This window comes from Balaenoptera physalus (assembly GCF_965194825.1).
Source record: "Balaenoptera physalus genome assembly, chromosome: 5".
Lineage (NCBI taxonomy): Eukaryota > Metazoa > Chordata > Mammalia > Artiodactyla > Balaenopteridae > Balaenoptera > Balaenoptera physalus.
Window position 1 is genome coordinate 130,481,971 of NC_138884.1, and position 26,496 is coordinate 130,508,466.

The 26,496-nt window shown below is 38.7% G+C and overlaps 1 protein-coding gene across 2 annotated transcripts in view; it reads right to left on the reverse strand.

Annotated features, from left to right (window-relative positions):
* The window catches only part of TNIP3 (TNFAIP3 interacting protein 3), a 59,825-nt gene extending 34,761 nt beyond the window's left edge, over window positions 1-25,064 (reverse strand). The window contains exons 1-2 of one of the 2 annotated variants that reach the window (XM_082462982.1): window positions 22,668-25,064; window positions 1,140-1,226 (exon numbers count right to left, since the gene is read on the reverse strand). In XM_082462982.1, the coding sequence (XP_082319108.1) occupies window positions 1,140-1,226; window positions 22,668-22,778 (198 nt within the window). In that variant the 5' untranslated portion in view covers window positions 22,779-25,064. Of the gene's footprint in view, window positions 1-1,139; window positions 17,071-22,667 lie in introns of those variants that run through there. The other variant, XM_082462981.1, reaches the window with a different exon arrangement.
* Window positions 25,065-26,496: the final 1,432 nt, after the last annotated feature.

The following is a 26,496-nucleotide window of genomic DNA, read 5'->3' on the forward strand; positions in this document are numbered from 1 at the left end:
AAAAAAAAAAAAAAAAAAAGAATCTGTGACCAACAAATATTTGTATGATCCTACTTTCTGGGAATCTAGATTAAGAGTAATCAGATAGTATGCATTTTTTTCCATATATAATTTTCTCTGGAAAAAATTATGAAATATTTTGACCCTTGATTTTCTTATAAATGAGTTATATTTAAATAACTTTATAAAAATCATTTATAAAATGATTTAGTAAAGATATTAAATCTGCAAGACAGAGAAAGCACAGCAATAGGTGTGGCTTATAAGTCATAAATGTATCACTAGGGATTTCTCTGAGGATTAATCAACATTTTACCACCATTCATATGTCTTAGGTGTGCATTAAAATGAAAGAAAGTCAGTTAAATACAAAGTTTTGGGGAAACTTTTCACTTGTTTTTGCTGTGCTTCCCAGTTGCTAATAAAGGCATAGAAAGATTTTTAGTCACTGGTCCTTCTAAGGGCTCATTTAAAGAACATTTATTCCCTATAAAATGTAATCTGTGTTCAAAGTATTTGGACCTTGATTTCTCATTTACCCTAATACCCAGACCAACTTCTAAAAGATTCAAGTGCTGAGACTGCTAAATAAATACCTAAATGTACCAAAAAGTCTCAGTTTCCTATTATATATTAGTTACCTCTAAAAAAATCTTTAAGAAAGCAGTTTCATTCATTCATTCAATTAGTAAGTATCTGTTGCAGTAACCAGTAACAGAACAATGACTGTGGTATTAATTACGTATATAGAAGTATTTCACCATAGATACTCTATTGCTATAATAGCTTTTATTTCTAACCACACAAATATAATATTCTTTTTACATTTTACATTAAACCAAATTCCTTGAAATCAAGAGCAAAATATGAAACACATAGAATTGAAAAGCTGACAGGACAAGATTTTATTTCTCACTTTGTAAAAGAAGAAATGTAGCTCAGAGGTGTCAAAGGAAATGTAACCAGTCACCTAGATATTTTTCCTTTGTTGAATAACATTCTTGAAATATATAGAGCAGATCTTAGCTAAAGAAAGCAAACTAGCCATTTCTACTCTTATTAATCATTGCATAATTCGCCATTAGCAATGCTGTCGATGATATATATGGTCAATTCATCCCCTAGAAATGCGTTCTTACCTCTGCATGCTCCGTAGAACTTTCTGTACCACTCATTCTAGTTGTGGACTGTAGGAAATGTGTCACGGAAGCTGGCTTTCCTGGAGTCTTGGAGAGCAGAAAGAAAGAAGCAAAGAAAATATCTCTTAATGGTGTCTTTTAAAGTGAAAGCAAATATATATATAATTTTTAAAATACCACACAAATAGTTAACTGATGATAGAAAATAATAGCAACAGTTTTTCACTGAAAATGTACAGAAGTGACTCTGTATGTGAATTATACAGAATAAGGTTAAAAGCACAGCAAGTGTGATTATAACTTTTCTTCTCTTCCAGATAGGGATTTCCCAGCATGTCTCAAGCTGCAGGCTGTGACTAACACACAAGGCAGATAAGCCTTGCTATGGTATGTAAATTGCCATTCTTCCCTTACTGGCAGTTTCTCCCACTGGAGGAAGAAGTTACCACAGAAGGCCTAGGCAAGCCAAGTCTTTCCTCAGTAGACTAGCTGCCGTAACTTCACTGTATTTCCAGATCAATTAGGTAACTGTTGACTTTTTGACAGCCCAGTTCCTTGCTTCCCTAAGGGAAGGATTTTCTGGCAACGCCTTATACATGTCAGCTTAGCTGTGCAGAATTTAATGAGTCATACATAATTCTCATGGAACTGAAAAGAAAATAATTCATTACAAAGTTATTGGGTATTGTTCGTAAAAACTAATCTTCTGTATTGGCAGGAAGTTTAAACTTGGTTCTCAAGTTTAAAGTCTCAAGACTGTCTTTTCCATAGGTTGTCCACATTTTCTCCATGATCCCATGGAAGTAAAATCTTTACACTAACATTTAGCTTTAATGAGTTGGCTTGTCGTTTTATAGGGCACTGAGATAATGGAGCACATTATAAGTAAGGCAGATAAAAGCACGGAAAGCAGATGTTTGGAGCTACACAGATGGGCCGTGATAGAGCAGAAGACCTCATTCTTGACTTGGAGGAGAGGGGACAGAAGACAAGGCAACAATATAGAAAGGAAAGAATGTGTTGCTGAAAGGAGAAAAGGAAGAATTTAGTCAATCACTTAATTTACGTTTTTCTTTAGACCTCCCTATTTGATATCCACATATACGTAGGATAAATCCTTAAACTCCTGAAATTCAGATTCTTTAAAAGGGAATGAATGGTTGGCTAAGATTTGACCCTCCTTTTTCTCCTTTAGATCTTCTACCCATCTCCAATTCTTGGGCTCCAGACGAACTGAATTCCCTCTGCTTCCTGAACTGGTCACGCCCCCTGATATCTGTGGCTCTCTCCACCTGGAGTGTGTGTGTGTGTGTGTGCGTGTGTATTTACTTTCTGCTGGTTTCTTGGTCTGTTTGGGGGGTACACTTGAGTGAAATAGAATGATATTTCCTTAAGGCAATATCCAAAAATACAAGTGGGAATGAAATTGTTCAGAGTTCTAAAGGTAAAACTTATGACTCACATATGATTTGATTTTAGGGAATATAAGCAGGGATTTCCTGGAGACTGACAATTCATTAACAGTAAAAATCTACTCATCAGAAAAGAATAAAAAAGACAATAACATAAAAATATATTTTTTCCCTCTCAATCCCTGCCCCAAACACACACACACACACACACACACACAAAACATAATTATATATGGTTCAAGGTTCCCTTCAGCCTTATTTGTGTATTTGGTAATAATAACCCAGTGGATGTGTTAACACTGACCTAAAGAAATGGTTAGAAAGAACATTTTCTTGCCAGGCACTGTCTTTGGGTCCCCTCTGTGTGGGTATCCTGTTGCACATTCATCGTTGTAACCCATCATGATGTGAGTGATTCTACTGAATGGAAATCCTGTATCTTTGCATTTTTCATTATAAATTTTCCCCTCTTTTTCTGCTATGGCAGTTTAACAACAAACAGATTTTCTATTAGCTCCAGAGAGCCAAGTGGTGATTTATGAATAAACAATAACTCTTCTGGAGTGTCCCAAGTTCGGTTTGAGAAAAAAGGAATTTGCATTAGTACAGTCCTAGGAATAAACTGGATATTTTCTGTTACATATGCCCTCTTCACCTCACCTCCATCCCTTTCACATATGCTATATACTTTAAGAGTCTGGCTTTTAGTCAAGCTTTGTTTCATGAGAAGTCTCACTAGCTGCAACGACTTTCAGAGAAATGGACATGTCACTCCATGTTTCCAAAGTGATTTTGAAGAGTCCTTATTTCTCAAGTGAATAAAATAATCTCTAGAGGAAAATAACTAACAGAGGGAAATATGGTGAAGTAAAGGACCAAGGAACTACCGGTCAGTGGTCTGTAACTATCATTCCGGTTGATGATAATTCTCTCAAAATTAGTTCAAGAGAGATCATCACATTTCTATACATGCTTGGAGGGATTCTTTGGCAGGTAAAATAAACATGGCTTTTTCTTTAATATCCATTTAGAATGGGGGTGAAAAAACCTCCTTTGCTTCCTGAATCTATTTGCATAGATTTTTAAGTGAATGTGCTATCTAGGTAGGAGACAGAGTACGTACGTAGTGGTGACTAAACATCTGACTCTAGAGTCCAGTCATCTGGATTCATATCTCAGCTCTACCTTCACTGCTTGTAAATCTGGGGATGATGCTTAAGGCCCCTAAGTCTCAACTTCCACATTTGTAAACTAGGGATAGTAGAGGTGTCTTCTTCCTGGGGTTGCTGTCTATGATAATACATAGAAGAGCTTAGATGTTAATAACGATATGACCTTAAAGATAGGGACCATCAATCATTTACACATCACTTACTATGCATATGGCACTAAGTGGGTTCCAAAGGAAAATAAACAAAAGTAACAAAAGTTCCTACTTCTAATGAAATTTACATATCTATAAATAAATAAATAAATAAATAAATAAATAAATATATATATATATATATATATATATATATATAGAGAGAGAGAGAGAGAGAGAGAGAGAGAGAGAGAGAGAGACATGACCGTAAGAATTCAGAGCTTTAATCATTATTGCAGGAGTTGGAATTTCTGCTGGGCCTTGAAGGCTGGATAGGATTTTCATAGATGGCGAGAACTGAGATATATTATTGTAAGGGGAGCAACTTAAATGAAACAGAGATAGACAAGCCTAAATATGAAGGATTATAGCAAGCTCAGTGTAACTAGAGGGGGGCTCATGTGGTCTATCTAAAGTCGATTTGGATCAAATTGTGAAAGGCTTTTAATTTCGGACTAAGAAATTTTAAGTTTATTGCATAGGCCATGGGGCACTGCTAAAGACCCTTGAGGAAAGGAATTATATGATCAAAGTGGCTTTTTAGTAAAAATAAACCTGGATATGCACATTATGTACTAAATGGGTTAGACAACTGCAATACCACTTAATAGATATTATCAAAAGTAATATTCAAAATACTTAACATCTCATGGTAATCAAAATATTTAATAATCAGTTCACCTGGGGCACTCAGAATGAACCACACCTCTGAACTCCAGACACCTATATTAATTGCCTACTCACCATACCTGTTTGGTTGCTTAATAGGTACCTCCTTATCCACTTATATAAAAGCTATTTCTTGATCTTCCCTCACAAAACTTGTCTTTCCCATGACAATGACAAATTCCATGCTCTGGACTAAGAACTGTGGCGTCATCCTTGACTCCTCTTTTTCCTCACAGCCTGTACCCAATCTATCTGAACATTTTTTAGGCTCTCCATAAACATACACAGAAAGGAGAGTAGCATGTTGCCACAAGAGCCTAGAGACTTCCCAGTTTAAGGAGAGAGTGAAATAAACATACAATTTTATAAATTTTCAAAATGGAAACTTTAATGATTACTTCCTGATTTTATTCACATGAAAATTCTTGAGAACATCCAGTAGTTACTGACATCTGTCTCTGTGTCAAATCCTAGTTCCATCCTTTACTAGATATGTGACCTTGGGCAAGATGCTTAGCATCTCTGCATTGATCAAGCCACCATCATCTCCTACCTGGATTATTGCAATATTATTGCAATGTTCCTTGCTTCCCCTCTTGCTCCTTTCCCATCTATTCTCAGCCCAGTAGCCACTGTGGGTCTTTAAAATATGTCATTTCATGTCACTCCTCTGCTCAAAACCTTTCAATGGCTTCCCATCTCAGAGAGAAAGCAAAGCTCTTTATAGTGGCCCACAGGGTACTAGACACTCTAGCCTGTGCTCCTCTGACCTCTTTCTCAGTGTCCTCCTGTTTGTTCACTCTGCTCTATGTCCTGGCCACACTGCTGGTCCATGAACCTCTCGTGTACACTCCCTGTTCTGTCCGCCCAGAACTTTCTCCTAGATAACCTCATGGTTCATCCCACCCTCCACCCCAAACGGGTAATTGCTTCAATGTCATCTCTTTATTAAGATCTTACCTACCCCTCCCCCATTTAAAATTACTCTCCATCCCAGTGCTTTCCTGCTTTTTTTTTTTTTTCCTGCTTTCCCAGTGCTTTTCCACAGCACTGTATATCATACCCTATATATTTTTCTTCTTTGTTCTTTGCCTCCCACCATTAGAACGTAAACTCCATGACAGCAGTTGTTGTCTGTTGTGTTCATTCTATATTTCTCGAACCTAAAATAGTGCCAATTATGTTAGTGCCTATGCAAGTACACGTAGTACTCAGACACACGTAAAGCCTCCTCCTCGCCCAAAACTAAATCTGTAATGTTGCTGAGTCATGTATCTTCTCAAGAGGTTGTAGAAGATCTCAAGATCAGAAAAGTCAACTTCTTGGCCTCCAAACTAGTAAATTACCTCTCTTTCATACCCCAAACCTGGGTTTGGACTAGAAGAGTCCCATGAGAGGCGTGTCTCAAATTCCACAGCCTCAAGGGGGATACGGGCTTGTGTCCCTCCAGGTGGGCGCTTTGAAGCACTTCTTCCATGCAGTACATACATGTCTGTTTCCACTGCACACTTTTAGTTTTTAGTGCATTGCAGATACATCACAGGGCAAATTGGACTTTGCTGACTATTCTCTAGTCTTTAGGAAACTGCAGAATTTATGAAACTTCCATGTCTAAAGATTTCTCAGCGTTGCCCAAAGCAATAAACCATCTGACACAGCCTGACCAGCAGCCCCTTTGAAGTCTCCCCTGGTTTTCCAGAGCAGTTAGTTACCTCCTCCTTTGTGATCCAGGGCACTTTGTGAAGCATCAATTCCTGCACTTATTGTAAAACTGTCATTAATTTTATGTACCTTTCTCTCCCAAGGCTGTAAGTTTCTGGAAGGTAGGGTCAATATTTATCATTTCAGCCTTGGGAACTGACATAGTACCTTCAGAGTACAGAGTAGTGACATAACACATTTAAAAAAAATAAACCTGTTTATGTATAAATTTTCAGTAGGAAATCATAGTACACTTCTACATCTCAGAACACAGCCCAGAGGAGAATGACCACAGGGATAAACAACGTTATATGTTTTGTCTCCAAATCAGAAAGGATCAAGTAGGGGTTTCCATTTTTAAAAAGCTGTTCTGTTTAAATGTATTTTCTTTTTATTCATTTTATAGGTAAATATTTCACCCTTTTTTATTTTGGTTACGTGATCAATATTATTTTGTCTCCATACAAAACCTCCTTAAATTTTTTTCTCCTAATCCTAGTTAATATTTAATAAATAAATAATATAAATGATTATACATGTTACGAGGGAATTTTTAAAAGGTATAAATGTGGTCTTCAATAATATCTCCTACATTTGTACAGTGCTTTATTATATCTTATGAGATAAGTTAATCTCTTGAAGTATTAACTGGTGATTCCCCCAAACACATATGGTTCTTTGTTTCATGTAACTAATCCTTTCTTTGTTCAGTAAGAGATATTTTTCGTCTCAGGGCTGAGTAAGTTTGTCATTGAATGCAAAGGGAAAAACAGTCCCTGTTCAGCCTTTGAACTTCAAAATAGACTCTTCAAACTCTAGAGACAATCCTGAAAACCAAAGCTTTGAATTGCAAGAGCTAGTATTTCTGAAAGTAATATATTTAAAAAAATTTTTTTAAAGATTAATTCCTTTTGTGAAATTTATTTTGAAATGCTTCAAAAAGTAACATGGATTGATGGATGAAATGTGCGGTGGGTAGATGAATAGATATATGATAAACAAGTAGAGTGAAGTTTTAATAGTAAAATCTATGGGTGTACACCATAAAATCCTTTCAACTTGGCTATATATTTGAAATTTTCATAACAAAATGTTTGAGAAAAATCAGAATCAAGCCATAAAATCTTATACCATAAACAACTGACAGAAGAGAGGGTAGATGAAGAGATGGTATATCCTATTCCTTACCTCTTCCACACTCCCTACGCCATCCCACCCAGAGAAGAGTAAAAAAAGGTATATGGCCCTGAGGAAAAATGAGAAAAGAATCAGGGGAAAAGAGCCCTGAATGTTGTGAGTCCTCTTGGGGAAACTGAGTACAACTCTTCTAGGGGCTCATCCATCATCTATCGAACGGCCTAGATTGAACATCAAAGAGCAGAGAGAGCTTTGGCCTTACCCCCTGAGGTAAACCTGGGGAAGGGGCAAGTCTTGAGAACTTCTGCATAGCACACATCTGGGACTTCGCAGCATGTCTAGGTAGGGAGATCCTGAGACAGACACCTCAAACCCAGAGTGGTGTGGAAGCAGAGTCAGAAATTTCCTGCATTCCTGAGAAGGATGTAACAGTGGTTAACTAGGGTTTTGTGGATTTAAGAATGCTTTACTGTCAAATTGGGGAAAATGCAGTATTTATCACATGGATCCGAGGACAGGAGATGAGAAGAGGGACCTGGGAGCTTCAGTGATTGCCAGTGAAGCAATAAGCCAATGAAAAGAGCCCAAGGAGCAGATTATAGCAGTGCTAATGGCAGTGTAAGATGATGGATTATCGCAAACCTGGTACCTTCACCCCGAAGTTGCCAGAAAAACCTAGGACCTCCAGATAAATTTGAGTGTTAGATGCACAATAACTTTTTTTGTAACAGTATGTCCGATGCAGTATTTTGTTGTTTATCTGAAATTCAAACTTAAGTGGGCATCCTGTATTTTTATTTGTCACATCTGGCAACTCTACTCCACCTGCATTTTCCCACAAAATCTGCATCACAGACTGTAGGTGCTGCTGTGGGGAGAAGAAGACAGAGGAGAGAACCCCTGCATAAGGCTGCACTGAAAATATAAATTGCCTGAGAAAACGCTGAAGTGGCTGAGATTTCCTGAAGTCAACTGGATTAAATTATCTTCTCAAAGACAGCATAGGGGTCCTAGATTGAAACTAAACTCAGCTTAAAAAATGGAGAAAATTACAATTTTGCACATGTGAGTTCTGTGGTTTGAAACATTTTATCTGCTTCAATTTGAACTTCATAACAGTCCTGTGCAGCTGTCCGGAGAGGCATCTTTGATGTTAAGAAGGATTAAATTGAGGTTCAGAGTTGAGAAGTGACTTGCCCATGGTCATTACGTGATGAGTGGGTGGCTGAACCCATACCAGGACTCAGTCCCCTGGCTTGTTCCCCACAAAGAGCCTTTCACCTATGCGAGGAGACATGAATAACATAGCTAAAGATTATTGGACAAAACATAATTTACTTTGTTTGATACAGGAGCCTGAGCCATTAAGAAATATAATTCAGAAAAGTTTCAAGGGAGTTGAGCTTTCTTGAGGGCCACATATGAACTGGCTTGACCTTCAACATCATATCCAAACAAAATCTTACCAGTTCCCGTCACTACTTGCCTAGAGATTAATTTCTACTGCCAGTGACTGGTGGTCAGAAAAGAGAAATTTAGCCTTCGAAAAGTGTAATCCTGCATTTGAATTTTTTAATGTTCTCTTCTCTGCCAGGACTTTAATCCATGATCACTCGGTGTCTTTGCAAATCACTTTATTTTTCTCTTGTACTTAGCTTACATGTGTTGACTTCACCTTCATTCATGTACTCATTCATATAATAAATATTTATTGATTATGGACTGTGTATTGGACATGTGATAAGTACTAGATGAGCAAAACAGACATGTCTTTCATGTATTTTCTGGTTTTTGAACATAAAATCAGAAGATTAGAGGGATCAGTCCATTGATGATGAAATCCTTTCTGCATCATTTCATAATCACCAAGCGATTAGCCTGGAGACCTCAGGTGAAAGAGACTACTTTCTTCCTGAGACAATACATCTCAACATATCATAGCTTTAGATACTATTTTTAAATAGCAAAAATTATAGTTACATATAGTAATTAAGAAAGGGCATGTACATATAAAGATGACATGGGAATAATGGGAGCCTACGGTGATGACTTGTGGAAACACAAGTATATTGGGACTGTTTTGTCTGAAAATGAGCCTGACTCAAAGAAAATCTCTCAATATGATAGCTTGAAAATATTGCAAATATTTACTAGCTGATCTTACTGATTTAAGGAACATTTACTTTAAAAAAGTAAATCTTCCTTACTGGAGAAAAAAAAAAAAGGAATAAATTATCTCACTTTTTGCATCCTATCCCAGAATCCCATAGGAAAAGATATTTATATACTTTGTGGGTCCAGCCTCACTCCCCTCACAAGTACAAAAGAAGGTAAAAAGAGTCTTAAGGTGCATTTCATCTAGATGGTAGACATTAGAATACTATGAGCCTTCTTCAGTGAGAGCTGAAAGTGCCCATTTCGCTGGTACTTTCCCCACGCCCATTAAAGAAATTGTTTCTAACCAAACTAGAAATGGGAAGGCTTGCTTGAGAAAGAAGGCTTCTTGAGGCATTAGATTCCAAAACCCATCTTAGGTTTAGAAGTCCCTATGAGAGATCCACATTCTGTCACAAAGCTAAACAGATCAAGAATATAAAGAATACATATTTGCTAAACAACTCTTACGAACGTGTTTATTCGTGGTATCTCCCAAGCCAAGAACTTAGCTTCCTTAATAGTGTCACAAATTTACAAATCTCTGAACCCAGAGGCTGATGTTACTCTTCCTTCTGCATAATAAGAAAGACATATCTGAAGTTTTTTCAAACGTAATTGCTGAAGTCATCTAAGTCTAGGAGAGGGCAACGATTCCAAAAGTAAGGATAATACTTTTAGTTCCAAAAGTCTGTTTGCTAGAAGCCCTGACACTCCGAATTCATTTTCTTCTCTTTGCAGCCTCCTGGATGCCTTATGTTCGTTTATTCTGTTAAAATTATAAAATGTATTATAATTTCCACCCAGATGTCACCCTTCACTTCAAGACTTGGTGGCTTCCTCCACTAACACCCACCTCGTGTTGGCATGCTGCTCTCCTGGCCACCGAAGCAGCCTGCATTGGACCTTCCAGGATCATTATGTTCAGAGGCAGATGGACTCCTCTTGCACCTACTGCCGGCATCTTCGAAAGGACAACCTGCATCTTCCAGTGTTCTCTAACTCCCTCTCTTGTGGAACTTGGGGCAAATCCTCCCAGCGATGGAAGAGAAAACCTTTGAGTAAGAAAGTGTCCTACTCAAAAGTGTCTCTTACTTATTAACCGAGAGGAGCTTGAGTTTATCGCCTCACTTCTATCCAATAGACAGCCATCTGTCCAACAATGGACGCCTCTCAAGTGTTAGGGAGAGTTTCTGTCTCCCTTCTTTTATAAGAGTTTTAATTGTGTCTTAGAGTTCGATTTTAGCTTACAGACTTGTGTGTCTGTTTTCCTGTGGTGCCTGCTGTTATACCTTATTACAAAATAGAGTTCAAGGTGGACAGACACAGCAAGATCTCCTTATCTGGACATATACCTGATATTCATGCATAGTGGAAGCTTTAAAAATCTTTGTAATGAATGGAGGAATAATATGTCGTAGATAAGGCATGGTGATATCTTGGGAAACACAACCTGGCCTCTTTATCCACTAATCTGTTTAGTTTTGAGATTTGATTATACTTTTAGAACTATAAGACTAAAAACTACTAGCTGAACTTAGAGATAAGAGAAAGATACATAGCTCATTTAAATGACTTCACCCAGGTTGCCAACTGTGAGCTTCAAACACCACAAAGTGCAGCAGCTGAGTTGAGAAAGGCCTTCTTGTTGCCTAAGAACTTGCTGTTTTTCCAGCCAGCTATTCAAACATTTCCCAGGGAACAGTAAACAGGTCCTCACACAACAATGCAACGGTTTTTCCTAACAAAAAAAGGATCGAAATACTCCACGATTACCACAACTGAAAATTAAATAATGGAATTCAAAGAGGAAGCCAGTAATTGTATGAGAAAAACTAAGAGGACTTTGAGGCCCAAGCTAATCCCACTAGTGTAATAATAATAATAATAATAGTGCTGTGTTTCAGCCCTTTACAGTTACTTACAAAATGCTTTCACATTTTCACTCTATTTATTTATTTATTTATTTATTTATTTAACATCTTTATTGGAGTATAATTGCTTTACAATGTTGTGTTAGTTTCTGCTGTATAACAAAGTGAATCAGCTATATGTATACATATATCCCCTCCCTCTTGCATCTCCCTCCCACCCCCCTCCCTATCCCACTCCTCTAGGTGGTCACAAAGCACCACCGAGCTGATCTCCCTGTGCTAGGCAGCTGCTTCCCACTAGCTATCTATTTTACATTTGGTAGTGTATATATGTCAATGCTATTATCTCACTTCATCCCAGCTTACCCTTCCCCCTCCCCGTGTCCTCAAGTCCATTCTCTATGTCTGTGTCCTTATTGCTGTCCTGCCCCTAGGTTCATCAGAACCATTTTTTTGTTTGTTTTTTGTTTTTTAGATTCCCTATATATGTGTTAGCATATGGCATTTGGCTTTCTCTTTCTGACTTACTTCACTCTGTATGACAGACTCTAGGTCCATCCACCTCACTACAAATAACTCAGTTTCGTTTCTTTTTATGGCTGAGTAATATTCCATTGAATATATGTGCCACATCTTCTTTATCCATTCGTCTGTCAGTGGACACTTAGGTTGCTTCCATGTCCTGGCTATTGTAAATCACGTTGCAATGAACACTCTGGTACATGTATCTTTTTGAATTATGGTTTTCTCAGGGTATATGCCCAGTAGTGGGATTGCTGGGTCGTATGGTTGTTCTATTTTTAGATTTTTAAGGAACCTCCATACTGTTCTCCATAGTGGCTGTATCAATTTACATTCCCACCAACAGTGCAAGAGGGTTCCCTTTTCTCCACATCCTCTCCAGCATTTATTGTTTGTAGATTTTTTGATGATGGCCATTCTGACCGGAGTGAGGTGATACCTCATTGTAGTTTTGATTTGCATTTCTCAAATGATTAGTGATGTTGAGCATCCTTTCTTGTGTTTGTTGGCAATCTGTGTCTTCTTTGGAGAAATGTCTATTTAGGTCTTCTGCCCATTTTTGGATTGGGTTGTTTGTTTTTAATTTCGGGCTGCATGAGCTGCTTGTAAATTTTGGAGATTAATCCTTTGTCAGTTGCTTCATTTGCAAATATTTTCTCCCATTCTGAGGGTTGTCTTTTCATCTTGTTTATGGTTTCCTTTGCTGTGCAAAAGCTTTTAAGTTTCATTATGTCCCATTTGTTTATTTTTGTTTTTATTTCCATTTCTCTAGGAGGTGGGTCAAAAAGGATCTTGCTGTGATTTATGTCAAAGAGTGTTCTTCCTGTGTTTTCCTCTAGGAGTCTTAGAGTGTCTGGCCTTACATTTAGGTCTTTAATCCATTTTGAGTTTATTTTTGTGTATGGTGTTAGGACGTGTTCTAATTTCATTCGTTTCCATGCTGCTGTCCAGTTTTCCCAGCACCACTTATAGAAGAGGCTGTCTCTTCTCCATTGTATATTCTTGCCTCCTTTATCAAAGATAAGGTGACCATATGTGCGTGGGTTTATCTCTAGGCTTTTTATCCTGTTCCATTGATCTGTATTTCTGTTTTGGTGCTAGTACCATGCTGCCTTGATTACTGTAGCTTTGTAGTATAGTCTGAAGCCAGGGAGCCTTATTCCTCCAGCTCCGTTTTTCTTTCTCAAGATTGCTTTGGCTATTCGGGGTCTTTTGTGTTTCTATACAAATTGTGAAATTTTTTGTTCTAGTTTTGTGAAAAAGGCCATTGGTTTTTGATAGGGATTGCATTGAATCTGTAGATTGCTTTAGGTAGTATAGTCATTTTCACAATGTTGATTCTTCCAATCCAAGAACATGGTATATGTCTCCATCCGTTTGCATTGTCTTCAATTTCTTTCATCAGTGTCTTATAGTTTTCTGTATAGAGGTCTTTTGTCTCCTTAGGTAGGTTTATTCCTAGGTATTTTATTCTTTTTGTTGCAGTGGTAAATGAGAGTGTTTCCTTAATTTCTCTTTCAGACTTTTTATCATTAGTGTATAGGAATGCAAGAGATTTCTGTGCATTAATTTTGTATCCTGCTACTTTACCAAATTCATTGATTAGCTCTAGTAGTTTTCTGGTAGCATCTTTAGGAGTCTGTATGTATAGTATCATGTCATCTGCAAACAGTGACAGCTTTACTTCTCCTTTTCCAATTTGGATTCCTTTTATTTCTTTTTCTTCCCTGTGGCTAAAACTTCCAAAACTATGTTGAATAATAGTGGCGAGAGTGGGTAACCTTGTCTTGTTCCTGATCTTAGAGGAAATGGTTTCAATTTTTCACCATTGAGAACGATGTTGGCTGTGGGGTTGTCATATATGGCCTTTGTTATGTTAAATTCCCTCTATGCCTACTTTCTGGAAGTGTTTTATCATAAATTGGTGTTGAATTTTGTCAAATGCTTTTTCTGCAACTATTGAGATGATCATATGGTTTTTCTCCTTCAACTTAATATGGTGTATCACATTGATATCACATTTACATATATTGAAGAATCCTTGCATTCCTGGGATAAACCCCACTTGATCATGGTGTATGGTCCTTTTAATGTGCTGTTGGATTCTGTTTGCTAGTACTTTGTTGAGGATTTTTGCATCTATGTTTATCAGTGATATCGGCCTGTAGTTTTCTTTTTTTGTGACATCTTTGTCTGGTATGGTATCAGGGTGATGGTTTCCTTGCAGAATGAGTTTGGGAGTGTTCCTCCCTCTGCTATATTTTGGAAGAGTTTGAGAAGGATAGATGTTAGCTCTTCCCTAAATGTTTGATAGAATTAGTCTGTGAAGCCGTCTGGTCCTGGGCTTTTGTTTGTTGGAAGATTTTTAATCACAGTTTCAATTTCAGTGATTGTGATTGGTCTGTTTATATTTCCTATTTCTTCCTGGTTCAGTCTTGGAAGGTTGTGTTTTTCTAAGGATTTGTCCATTTCTTCCAGGTTGTCCATTTTATTGGCATATAGTTGCTTGTAGTAATCTCTCATGATCCTTTGTATTTCTGCAGTGTCAGTTGTTACTTCTCCTTTTTCATTTCTAATTCTATTGATTTGAGTCTTCTCCTTTTTTTTCTTGATGAGTCTGGCTAATGGTTTATCAATTTTGTTTATCTTCTCAAAGAACCAGCTTTCAGTTTTATTGATCTTTGCTATTGTTTCCTTTATTTCTTTTTCATTTATTTCTGATCTGATCTTTATGATTTCTCTCCTTCTGCTAACTTTGGGGGTTTTTGGTTCTTCTTTCTCTAATTGCTTTAGGTGTAAGGTTAGGTTGTTTATTTGAGATGTTTCTTATTTCTTGAAGTAGGATTGTATTGCTATAAACTTCCCTCTTAGGACTGCTTTTGCTGCATCACATAGGTTTTGGGTCATCATGTTTTCATTGTCATTTGTTTCTAGGTATTTTTTGGTTTCCTCTTTTATTTCTTCAGTGATCTCTTGGTTATTAAGTAGTGTATTGTTTAGCCCTCATGTATTTGTATTTTTTACAGATTTTATCCTGTAGTTGATATCTAGTCTCATAGCATTGTGGTTGGAAAAGATACTTGATACGATGTCAATTTTCTTAACTTTACCAAGGTTTGATTTGTGACCCAAGATATGATCTACCCTGGAGAATGTTCCATGACCACTTGAGAAGAAAGTGTATTCTGTTGTTTTTGGATGGAATGTCTTATAAATATCAATTAGGTACATTTTGTTTAGTGTGTCATTTAAACCTTGTGTTTCCTTATTTATTTTCATTTTGGATGATCTGTCCATTGGTGAAAATGGGGTGCTAAAGTCCCCTACTATGATTGTGTTACTGTCGATTTCCCCTTTTGTGGCTGTTAGGATTTGCCTTATGTATTGAGGTGCTCCTATGTTGGGTGCATAAATAATTACAATTGTTATATCTTCTTCTTGGATGGATCCCTTGATCATTATGTAGTGTCCTTCTTTGTCTCCTGTAATAGTCTTTATTTTAAAGTCTATTTTGTCTGATATGAGAATTGCTACTCCAGCTTTCTTTTGATTTCCATTTGCATGGAATATATTTTTCCATCCCCTCACTTTCAGTCTGTATGTGTCCCTAGGTCTGAAGTGGGTCTCTTGTAGACAGTATATATGACTCTTGTTTTTGTGTCCTTTCAGCCCGTCTATATATTTTGGTTGGAGCATTTAGTCCATTTACATTTAAGGTAATTATCAATAGGTATGCTCCTATTACCATGTTCTTAATTGTTTTGGGTTTGTTTTTGTAGGTCTTTTCCTTCTCTTGTGTTTCCTGCCTAGAGAAGTTCTTTTAGCATTTGTTGTAAAGCTGGTTTGGTGGTGCTGAATTCTCTTAACTTTTGCTTGTCTCTAAAGGTTTTAATTTCTCTGTCTAATCTGAATGAGATCCTTGCTGGGTAGAGTAATTTTGGTTGTAGGTTTTTCCCTTTCCTCACTTTAAATATGTCCTGCCACTCCCTTCTGGCTTGCAGAGTTTCTGCTGAAAGATCAGCTGTTAACCTTATGGGATTTCCCTTGCATGCTAATTGTTGCTTTTCCCTTGCGGCTTTTAATATTTTTTCTTTGTATTTAATTTTTGATAGTTTGATTAATATGTGTCTTGGTGTGTTTCTCCTTGGATTTATCCTGTATGGGACTCTCTGCACTTCCTGGACTTGACTGACTATTTCCTTTCCCATATTAAGGAAGTTTTCAACTATAATCTCTTCAAATATCTTCTCAGACACTTTCTTTTTGTCTTCTTCTTCTGGGACCCCTATAATTCGAATGTTTGTGCATTTAGTGTTGTCCCAGAGGTCTCTGAGACTGTCCTCAAATCTTTTCATTCTTTTTTCTTTATTCTGCTCTGTGGTAGTTATTTACATTATTTTATCTTCCAGGTCGCTTATCCGTTCTTCTGCCTCAGTTATTCTGCTATTGATTCCTTCTAGAGAATTTTTAATTTCATTTATTGTGTTGTTCATCATTGTTTGTTTGCTCTTTACTTCTTCTACGTCCTTGTTAAATGTTTCTTGTATTTTCTCCATTCTATTTCCAAGATTTTGGGCCATCTTTACTATCATTACTCTGAGTTCTTTTTCAGGTAGACTGCCTATTTCCTCTTCATTTGTTTGGTCTTGTGGGTTTTTACTTTGCTCCTTCATCTGCTGTGTATTGCTCTGTCTTCTTATTTTGCTTAATTTACTGTGTTTGGGGTCTCTTTTTTGCAGGCTGCAGGGTCATAGTTTCTGTTGTTTTTGGTATCTGCCTGCAGTGGGTAAGTTTGGCTCAGTGGTTTGTGTAGGCTTCCTGGTGGAGGGGACTGCTGCCTGTGTTCTGATGGAAGAGGCTGGATCTTGCCTTTCTGGTGGGCAGGGCTGCATCCGGTTTTGTGTTTTGGGGTGTCTGTGAACTTAGTGTGATTTTAGGCAGCCTCTCTGCTAATGGATGGGGTTGTGTTCTTGTCTTGCTGGTTGTTTGGCATGGGGTGTCCAGCACTGGAGCTTGCTGGCCATTGGGGGGAGCTGGGTCTTACCGTTGAGATGGAGATCTCTGGGAGAGCTCTCGCTGATTGATACTACGTGGGGCCGGGAGGTCTCTGGTCGTCCAATGTCCTGAAGTCCCCTCTTCCACCTCAGAGGCTCAGGCCTGACTCCAGGCTGGAGCACCAAGACCCTGTCAGCCACATGGCAGAAGATGAGAGATCATGTGGAGGAGAGCTGAGGAGTCTCAGCCAACATCCAGTACCCACTGCCACACATCTGAGTGAAGACAACTTGGACCCTCCAGCCACAGTGGAGCCTTCAAGATAACTGCAGATTAAATGATCCCAGGATAAGGACCTCCCAGATTTACAACCATACGACTCAGCAATTCCACTCCTAAGTATTTACCTCGAGGAGGAGGCGTGTGTGGAGCTGCCTTCCACAGAACGGTAAGAGACCCGGGTCAAGAGGCATGAAATCAGGAGAAAATCTGAGTTGAGGCTGCGGCGTTGGTGCAGCAGGGGAGCAGCGGGGCCCGCGGCTGCTGAGCGAGCGCGCGGCTTCACTCTCCTTCACTCACTTTAGTATATTCTTGTGACAACCCATTTTAGAGATGAGAAAACAAGATTTCAATAATCAAAATTTTATTTTGATAAAGAAATAGCTTAACTTTCTAAAAAGGGAAATAAGGAAACGGAAACTAGATCTTTTGTTTTTTTCAACAAATGTGGTTACAAAAAACGTGTGTCAACTTACTGTACTTTCCAAGAAGTTTCATATTACTCTCTGAACATTTCGAAACATTTTCCCAAAGCTTTTTGCCTTGAGAAGAATGTCCAGATCTAGAATTTTTCTCCAGTTACTGGGAAATCTTCCCTTAGCTGGTACCAAAGTTGTTAAAAGCCAATTTCTAGTGCTGTCTCAGTTAAAATCAGAAAAGCAAAATAGAATCTAAACACAAGACAATGCCCTTAAGCAAATTCAGTTATGGTATATCTTCTTAAAATTTGGACACTTTTCCTTCCCATTCCCAAGTGGCACCCTTGTTTCCCAGCATTACTGGAATGTATTTGTTTGTCCAAGAAATACATCTCAAGTCTCCTATCACTTGCTTTTGTATTTGAAGACATACAATTACAGGGTCATAAATTAATGTTCATATGTTAAGTTTCTCATAGTATTAAGACCATGTCTTGGTTTAGTGTAACTTCCATTTAACACCCATTTTGGAATTGAATATTATTCTCACTTAGAAAATTATTTGTCCTTTGCCTATGAGACTTTAAATGCCTTCTATTCACCAGCTTTCTACTTCAGCTCTCCCAGAATATTAAAACCTGCTTTCATACTGATGGAGTTCCTCATGTTCATCAATAATGTTTTTCTGTTTCCTCAAAGCAATGAGTCAGTCTGCTCATTTTCTCTTACAGTAATTCTCCCTATTTACTTATTCTTGGCAAAGATAGAGCAAAAAGGGAAAATGACATATGTCTCAGGACTTTTCATTAAATCATATTTCTTTTATTCAGCCACACTCTTCCCATCTCATAATGTCATAAAGAAATTCATTTCCTCTTCCTGGAAAGGGAGTCTACCTTACCGTTCTTATGCTTACTTCCTCCAGTGGAAAAATGAGAGACGCCCTCCACTGTTCTTCTGTCATTGGCTCACCCTTGTCTTACCCCAAAAGATTTTTCCTATACGTTTTTTAGTTCCATCAGTATCTCAGTGAGAATGCAACAGTTTTTGTTTGTTTTGAATGTAGGATTTACTTCTGCAGAGTGCTATTGTAAACAGTAATTCAGCAGAGCTTCCAGTTGGAAACTAAGCTGTGTTTACTTAAGGAATCAAGTATTTTAAGATACTTCAGATGACAACTGAGGAGGAGATGCCAGAAGTCCGTGAGATAAAGAGAAACTTCCAGGGATTTTTCCTGGGAGACCTTACCCTCAAAGAGAGAGTAAAGGCACAGTAGCTTGATCCAATGGTGATGCTTTAAGCCAGAAAGGAGGGTTTGCTCTGACAATAGCATCATTCCTGATACCGGCTTGAACTTGGGCCCAGTCACTGAATGGTTCTTATGTGAGGGAGGGGAAATTAAGAGCAGGATATATAGGGCAACCCAGACAAATCTGGGTTTAGGTCCAGAAACCAATTTCTACTAGCTGTAGGACCATGAGAAAATGATTTAGCTTCACCGAACCTCAGTTTCCCCATCTGCAGAAGGATGAAAGTCAAAAAGACTGTTACACATATTTCTGGCAAACACTGGATGTGTAAAGTAGCACTGGGGGCCTGTGTAGCTAAAGTTGGAAAAGAAAAGGTCTTTCCATTGAAATGGAGAGAGCAATAGCATTTAACTGCATTTGGGCTCTGGAGAATATATCCAAATATTAGGCTTACTTGTCACAGTGAGTGGTACCACAACAATGCCACCGAGAGTGGTACAGCTGACATCTAGAAGCAGCAGTGATAGGTGGGCATCTGACAATCACTGGCAGTCAAAAGCTTTAGGATGAGAAACTGGGCTTATAAGTGTATATTCAATATTCCCCTGTAGACTTTGAGAATTATTTGTGAAGGGATTCTGGAGATAAGTTGATTTTGTATATCTAGTTTTCTCATAGTGCATGAAAACAAACATGTTGCATAACACTGGTACCCTCTAGAAAAACCTATATTGTGATACTTTACACATTCATGTGACACTTTATACCCCATCCTCAGGAAGTCCATGACTGGTGGGGAAGACATGTCTATACATAAATGATTACAAAACCAAGGTGATAAAGCCTATGAGTGAGGTATAAAGAAGGTATTTATTTAGGACAGAGCAAAAGGGGGCTGGAGAAATCTGTGGGACTAAAGAGTCATGAAATGTTCAAACCTTGGCATAAAAGATAGTTCATCCAGTGGGCAAGGAGACAAGGGTTTCCATGAAGAATAAACAGCATGTGAAAAGGCATACTACATGAAACTTCATGGTCTGTTAGAGGACTGTGGGGTGTTGGGACATGGGTGCATTTGGGGAAGTGGGAAATGGAGAGTGGAAAAAAAGAAAACAAGCAGTTTTAACAAGAAAGATACTGAATTCACCTTTGAAAATGCTGAGTGAAGCTGATATGAGTATAGAAAAGAACTTGACCTTTAGTAGGTGTATGTGTCGGAAGTCATCAGCCTATATTTTGTAGTTTAGTGAGCCAATGATTATGGACAGATCCCTGGGTGACACTAGTATAACACAGGCAGGTGATGTAAGAGAAGTCAGTGAAGGTGAGTGAGAAGAAAAGATCAGAAGGAAAAAGGAGGGTGTTGAGGGACACTTTTATAGATGTAAATGGAGTAAGACATTTTAAGAAAGTTGAATTATTGAATAGTATCAAATGCAGATGGGAGGACAAGTGAAAAATCAGATGCAAAATGACCGTGGATTTATCAGGGTAGAGCTTATTAGTGCTGTGATAAGGAGCTGGAAAGTCTTGGACGTCATGATCAATAAGCTTGGCTATCATGTATTAGAGTGAGTTAGAACATTACTCCTAAAATGGGGCCGAGGGAGGGATAAATTAGGAGTTTGGGATTAACAGGTACATAGTACTATATATAAAATAGATAAATAACAAGGACCTACTGTATAGCACAGGGGACTATATTCAATATCTTGTAATAACCTATAATGGAAAATAATCTGGAAAAGAATATATACATGTCACTTTGCTGTACACCTGAAACTAACACAACATTGTAAATCAACTGTACTTCAATAAAAAAGTAAAAAATAAAAAAAAATCATACTTAATGGTGAGAAAGAAAGAACATTACCCATAAAATAATATAAGGTCTCATAAATGTTTAAAGTTGAGGAGAATTAAGCTGGCAAGAGGTGATGGAGAGATTGAAGATTTAGGAGCCCAAATACTCTTTAGTGACTGGTGTTATTAAGTGGTCCTCACTGCTACTCAGCAACTAATTTTAGTTTTGCACCTCTCTCCTGTCTCTCAGTCTCTCAATGGCCATTTCATATCTTCCCTTATGTTAACCACTGGACTTCACGTTTACCCTCGCATTCTCTGTAGATGTCTTTCCCTCACACTTCACATCAGCCAGGTACCTGTTCTCCTTTGCCTGGATATGTATCAGAAAATGAGCCAATTTCATCAACAAAGTGATAGGGGAAACAGTATCTTAAAGAGAGGTAGAAGTTCCAGTTAAGTCCCCAGAACAGAGCGAGCTAATTTCCAAGATGGTAGCAATAAGGATGGAGAAGAGGTCTTTACCATATAAGGAGGAATCCAGAAAACAAAACGAACGGAATGGGGAGGGAAGTCAGTCAAATGAGTCTTGGGGGCTAATAATCAGAGAATATGCAGATCAGGGTACTGGAGGGGATTCAAATTCTCATCATTAAATTTCTTTCCGGGATTAGACAAGATGGCCACTACAAAAAAGCACACATTTCGTGAAGGAAGGAAGTCTTAACTGGGAGTTAGAGGTATGTGTATGGGGGTGGGAGTGAGAAGAGAAGAAAGAAAAGCCTCCTTGCCCCTCATCATTAGCAGAGAGTCATTTCTAACTTTGAAAAGCAATACTTCTTTTTCAGGGAGAAGTGGGAAGAACACACACCATACTATTTGGTCATTAAATGAATGAAAGAGTTATAGGAATATCCACAACATTTTATTAAGTGAAAAAAGGTGAGTTTAACAAAACAGAGTGTGCACGTGTGTGTGTGTGTGTGTGTGTGTGTGACAGAAGGAGACACACAGACAGACCCCAAATGCTGAGAGAGGCTCTCTAGGAGCTGTGGGCATGGAGGGGATTTCAGAGGCTGATACATGTTTGGTGAGGCCTGAGGCTTATACAATTCCAGGACCTCCTTTAAGAGAAAAAGACACAAATCTGTGAATGCTAATTAGTTACAAAAGTAAATATTTGTTTAGGGGAATTCAAGCTTAATTAGCTCCACAGTAAATCTGTCTCTACATGATTTTTATAGTATTCTCTATGCTTAGTATAGCTTTTCCACAATGAGCATGAATTATTTTAGAACTAAGAACCAAAGCAGAAGTTATGTCAATGTTTTTAATGTCAGCCATGCTCTCTAATTTACTTACATTAGATCTCTTTTGAAATGATCATTAGAGACGGTTTCTAATCAGAAGGGCTGCAGAGCTTAAGAGCTTATGTTGTCATTTATGATGTATTTCTAGAAAGTCATGCACAAAATTCCTAGCTTGAGCTTACCCTTGAATTTTCTTTGCTTACATAAAGCACCATAGACAAATATCCTAAAACAAGAGGAAAGTCAAAGTCAAACAACTTCTCTAATCAGGAAAACCTTGTTCTTTCATCAAAAAAAAGGCCGTGAGTTGTGCAGACTTTCGTAACCCAGTGGGTTTACCAAAACGAGGTTAGCGCCTCCCAGTAAAAGAGCTGTCGCTGCATTAAGCGTTCTTTCTTGCGGCTTGAGCTCTGCTTCCCCTGGTATCATGCTTTAAACTGGAAGGAGCTTCTGCTGAGGGTTTCCTTGGTAACAGGAAGTGACTGTGTATGAGAAGTTGGTACTGGTTCACTTTGTCCTCTCAGCCGTCAAGGAAGTGCATTACTGTAAATGATTTGGGGACTGTCCCCATGCATCCTTCTCGGTGAACACGCTGCTGAAGGGTGTATTGAGAAAACGTCGAAAGAAGATGTTTTCTTACCTTCACAGGACATGGACTTCTGTGACTCGGCATTGGCCCCGGGGTGACCCCTCTGGGATCAGGAGAAGCATTCCTCTCAATCAGATCGCAGATTTTATTATCGAGCTCCATGCTTTCACATCTGCCCAGGGGACATGGGAAAGTCACATTTTACAAAGGTAATTAAAAATGATTATAATTTTGTGAACGATGTGGAGGTGTTATTAGTGTGTGATATCCCTCTAAAATCTCCAGTTCTCTAATTTCATTCTGTATTCATTAATTGCTGCCATTAGAGAACTTTAAAGAGTGTTGGAGTTTAATTTTCACTTACTTGCACATTTATTCTAAGTAATCAAGTAAGATACAGGCAAGTTTAGGGATTTTCACATTCTGATAACGATGACCAGAACTGAGCATTCCCAGCAAGCCCGGTGCTTTACATCCATTTTCTTATTCAGTGGGTACAACAGTCCATTACCGTAGTCAGCATTACCTGCGTTATACAGATGCGCAAACTCAGGCTTAGGAAGTTAACTAACTTACTAATTTACGTGAAATCACACTGCAGAACATTGGCAGGACCAAGATCAGACTCAGATCTGTAGGGTTCTATGGCCTGTCTCTTGGCTATGTTTGCTGTATGTCTTCAATTAAACTGAGAACAAATCCCTAAGGAATTATTTGCCACCAAATGGAAATATTATATTAGAGTCAAAGAGTATCTGCAAGTTACCTTAAAAAGAACTTAGTCCAACTTGCATCATTTATCTGAGAACCAGAATGAATTGCTTACATTCCCATGACTATTAAGAGGTAACATCAAAATTTAGATCAGATTTTCTGACTCCAATCCATTTTTCTTTCCATTATATCATGTTGGCATGATGGAGAAATCTTCTCATTAAAAACACAATTCAAGAGAAAAATGCATTCATTTTGTGATTTTTCTTTACATATATATATATTTTTGTCTTCCTCATCATTTTTCATCCCTTAAAAACAACCCCTTGGATTGGGGTAGGAGTTTTTTCAGGAATACTTCTTAAAGTTGTCTCCAAGTAGAATAAATATGTAGGTGGATGACCTAATCGCATGTCCATGTGGCAGAGGTTGCTTGGGCTGTCTGCCCAACCCTCTGCCTTCTTTGAGAGTGGCTCCCAGGAAGAGGCTCTGACAGCCATGCTTGCTGACACTACTTGACCTCACTTGTTTGGTTATAGCTGATTGGACCAAGCGTAAACAACTGATTCCAGCTTGGCCAATGAGATTCTCTTCTGTGTGCAGAGGGAGCCAAGAATGAAGCAGCTGGGTAGGGAAAGGCAGAGCTGTGAGATAGAGTCTTGGCAATTTTCTAGTCCTGAATCAACCCTTTCTAAGGCATGACTGCCTTCCTACACTTATATTCTGCTAATCATCCCATATCTTTATAATGAATTATCTCTGTCTTTTTTTTTTAAGCTGGCTTTTTGGTGTCTGTTATTTGTAATAGAAAAAAAAATCTCTAAATAATACACCTTAACCCTCATATTTCTATTTATTCTTTCTCTTGGGCTGTGAAATATCTGTACCTCATGTCCCACATATGATGCCACCATATACAACAAACTACTGGGTGTACAGTAAAACCCTTCAAGGCCCAAAAGTTTGTATATGTGTAGCATTGAGTTTGGACCTATCCTCAAGGTTTCCCACAACCCTCTGAGAAGAGTCACAGAATTCCTTTAATAACTGCCCCAAATCCTTCAGGTTAATTAGATTCTCAATTAATTAATTAGTCCTATGGAATTGGACCAGACTGAATGTTAAGTCCCTGAGGCAGCTTTCTGACTTATTCTGAACCACACTTACCTGCTAAGAGGTCACAATACTTCCCGGTACTACATTCCTCTGTGGCAAACATGTTACTGAGCCCAGCGCCCAGAGGGGATCGTTTTGATACGACCCACTGTGATCTCCAAGTCCCCAAATGATTGGGCTCCCTTGCTATGTTTCTGAGCTCATTGTCCGCTCCCCTCCGCCCTGCCTTTTTCTTCCAGGCACACTTGCCCCATCACAGTTTATTGAACTTGCCAAGCATGCTTCCCACACTGGGGCTTGGCGTTTGCTGTTTCCTCCACATGTCTTGCTCTCCCCATGCCGTTCAGGGCTTGTCTCAAATGTTACTTTATCAAGAAAGCATTTGCTGACAAACCTATCTAGAATAGCTTTCTCACACCCATCACTAATGGCCCTTAATTCTGTCTAATTTTCTCAGAATTTTTTATTACCTTCATTTCTTATTTGTGTACTGTTCTTCTCCCCACCCCCATATAGGCCTCATATATGTCCCATGAAAGAAGGGTGTTTGGGGCTTCCCTGGTGGCGCAGTGGTTGAGAATCTGCCTGCTAATACAGGGGACACGGGTTCGAGCCCTGGTCTGGAAGATCCCACATGCTGCGGAGCAACTAGGCCTGTGAGCCACGATTACTGAGCCTGCACATCTGGAGCCTATGCTCCGCAACAAGAGAGGCCACAATAGTGAGAGGCCCACACACCGCGATGAAGAGTGGCCCCCGCTTGCTGCAACTAGAGAAAGCCCTCGCACAGAAACGAAGACCCAACACAGCCAAATAAATGAATAAAAATAAATAAATAAATAATAATTTTTTAAAAAAAAGGGTGTTTGCCTGCTTTTATTCACTGCTCTTTCTTGGCACGTAGTATGACCTCCCTCAATAAATATTTGTTATTGAATAAAAGTGACTCTGTGATGAAGTTGAATTCAAAACATTAACTCAAATCTAACAGTAAATTAGATGCTTATTTAAAATGTATGCAAATAACCTCAAACTCATAGGACTGATAAAGTGGAGGCACAAATCGTTAAGCATGGAAACATTAATGGCAGCTATAGAATGGGCACTTGAACCTAGTTATTACTGCCTTCGTGGCTGCCTTGTGCTTTTATCCTTGAATTATGTGCCTTCTTCAATATGCGACAATAATTCATTGAGTATCCACTATTGCAGGGTCCTGACTTTTTGCAGGAATAATCACAATCCACGATGATCCTCAAACTGTTTGGACTTTAGTGGTGAACCTGCTTAGAGGCCAACAGCCACCCTTTCCTTTCTTGTTGGGACAAGTGAGTGAATGTTCTGCCTCAGAGCAGGGGCCCTGCTCCCTCTCTTGTGAGTGGGGTTCACACATGTCCCTCAGAACAATAGCCAAAGAGCGAGGGGCCCCTGTGGGGCTTGTGGATTCCTGAACTTGGAGCAGAGTGAGCCTCAGGGTGGTGACCACAGCTGCAGTGACTTCGGCCACCCTAGAAAGAGGAGAAGTGACGGCAAAGAGGAAGAGAAGCACATGGTGGTGAATGGAGGCGGGGAGCTTCCAGTCACACCTATGGAGATGGCGGGTCTAGGCACCTAGGAACCCAGCTGGGAGCTGAAAGGACAGGGGAGGGATGGAGCTCCAGGAATTATATCTCAGTCATTGTCATTGTCACAGCCGTTGTCCCAATAATGAGTATGCCTCAGAACTTACATATGAAGCCTCTGAAAGAAGCATTATGTTGCAGAAGAAAGTAGAAAGTAAGTTTTTTAGGGTTGAACATAACAGTGGGACCTAGGGTAAGTCCCACATCTTCTATGAGTCCTATTAGCCTGGTTTATAAAAAGAGAAAAATAATGCTGTACCGTGAGGCTGTCCGTAGGATTAGTGATAACATGGGTACAATGCACAGTGCCAGGCATGCTGTAGGTACTTAATAATTGATATCACTGTTATTATTCTGAGGGTCTGGCACAGTTACCAAACATTCTAACAAATGAGACTGGAAAGTAGGAACCGTAAATTTAGTATATT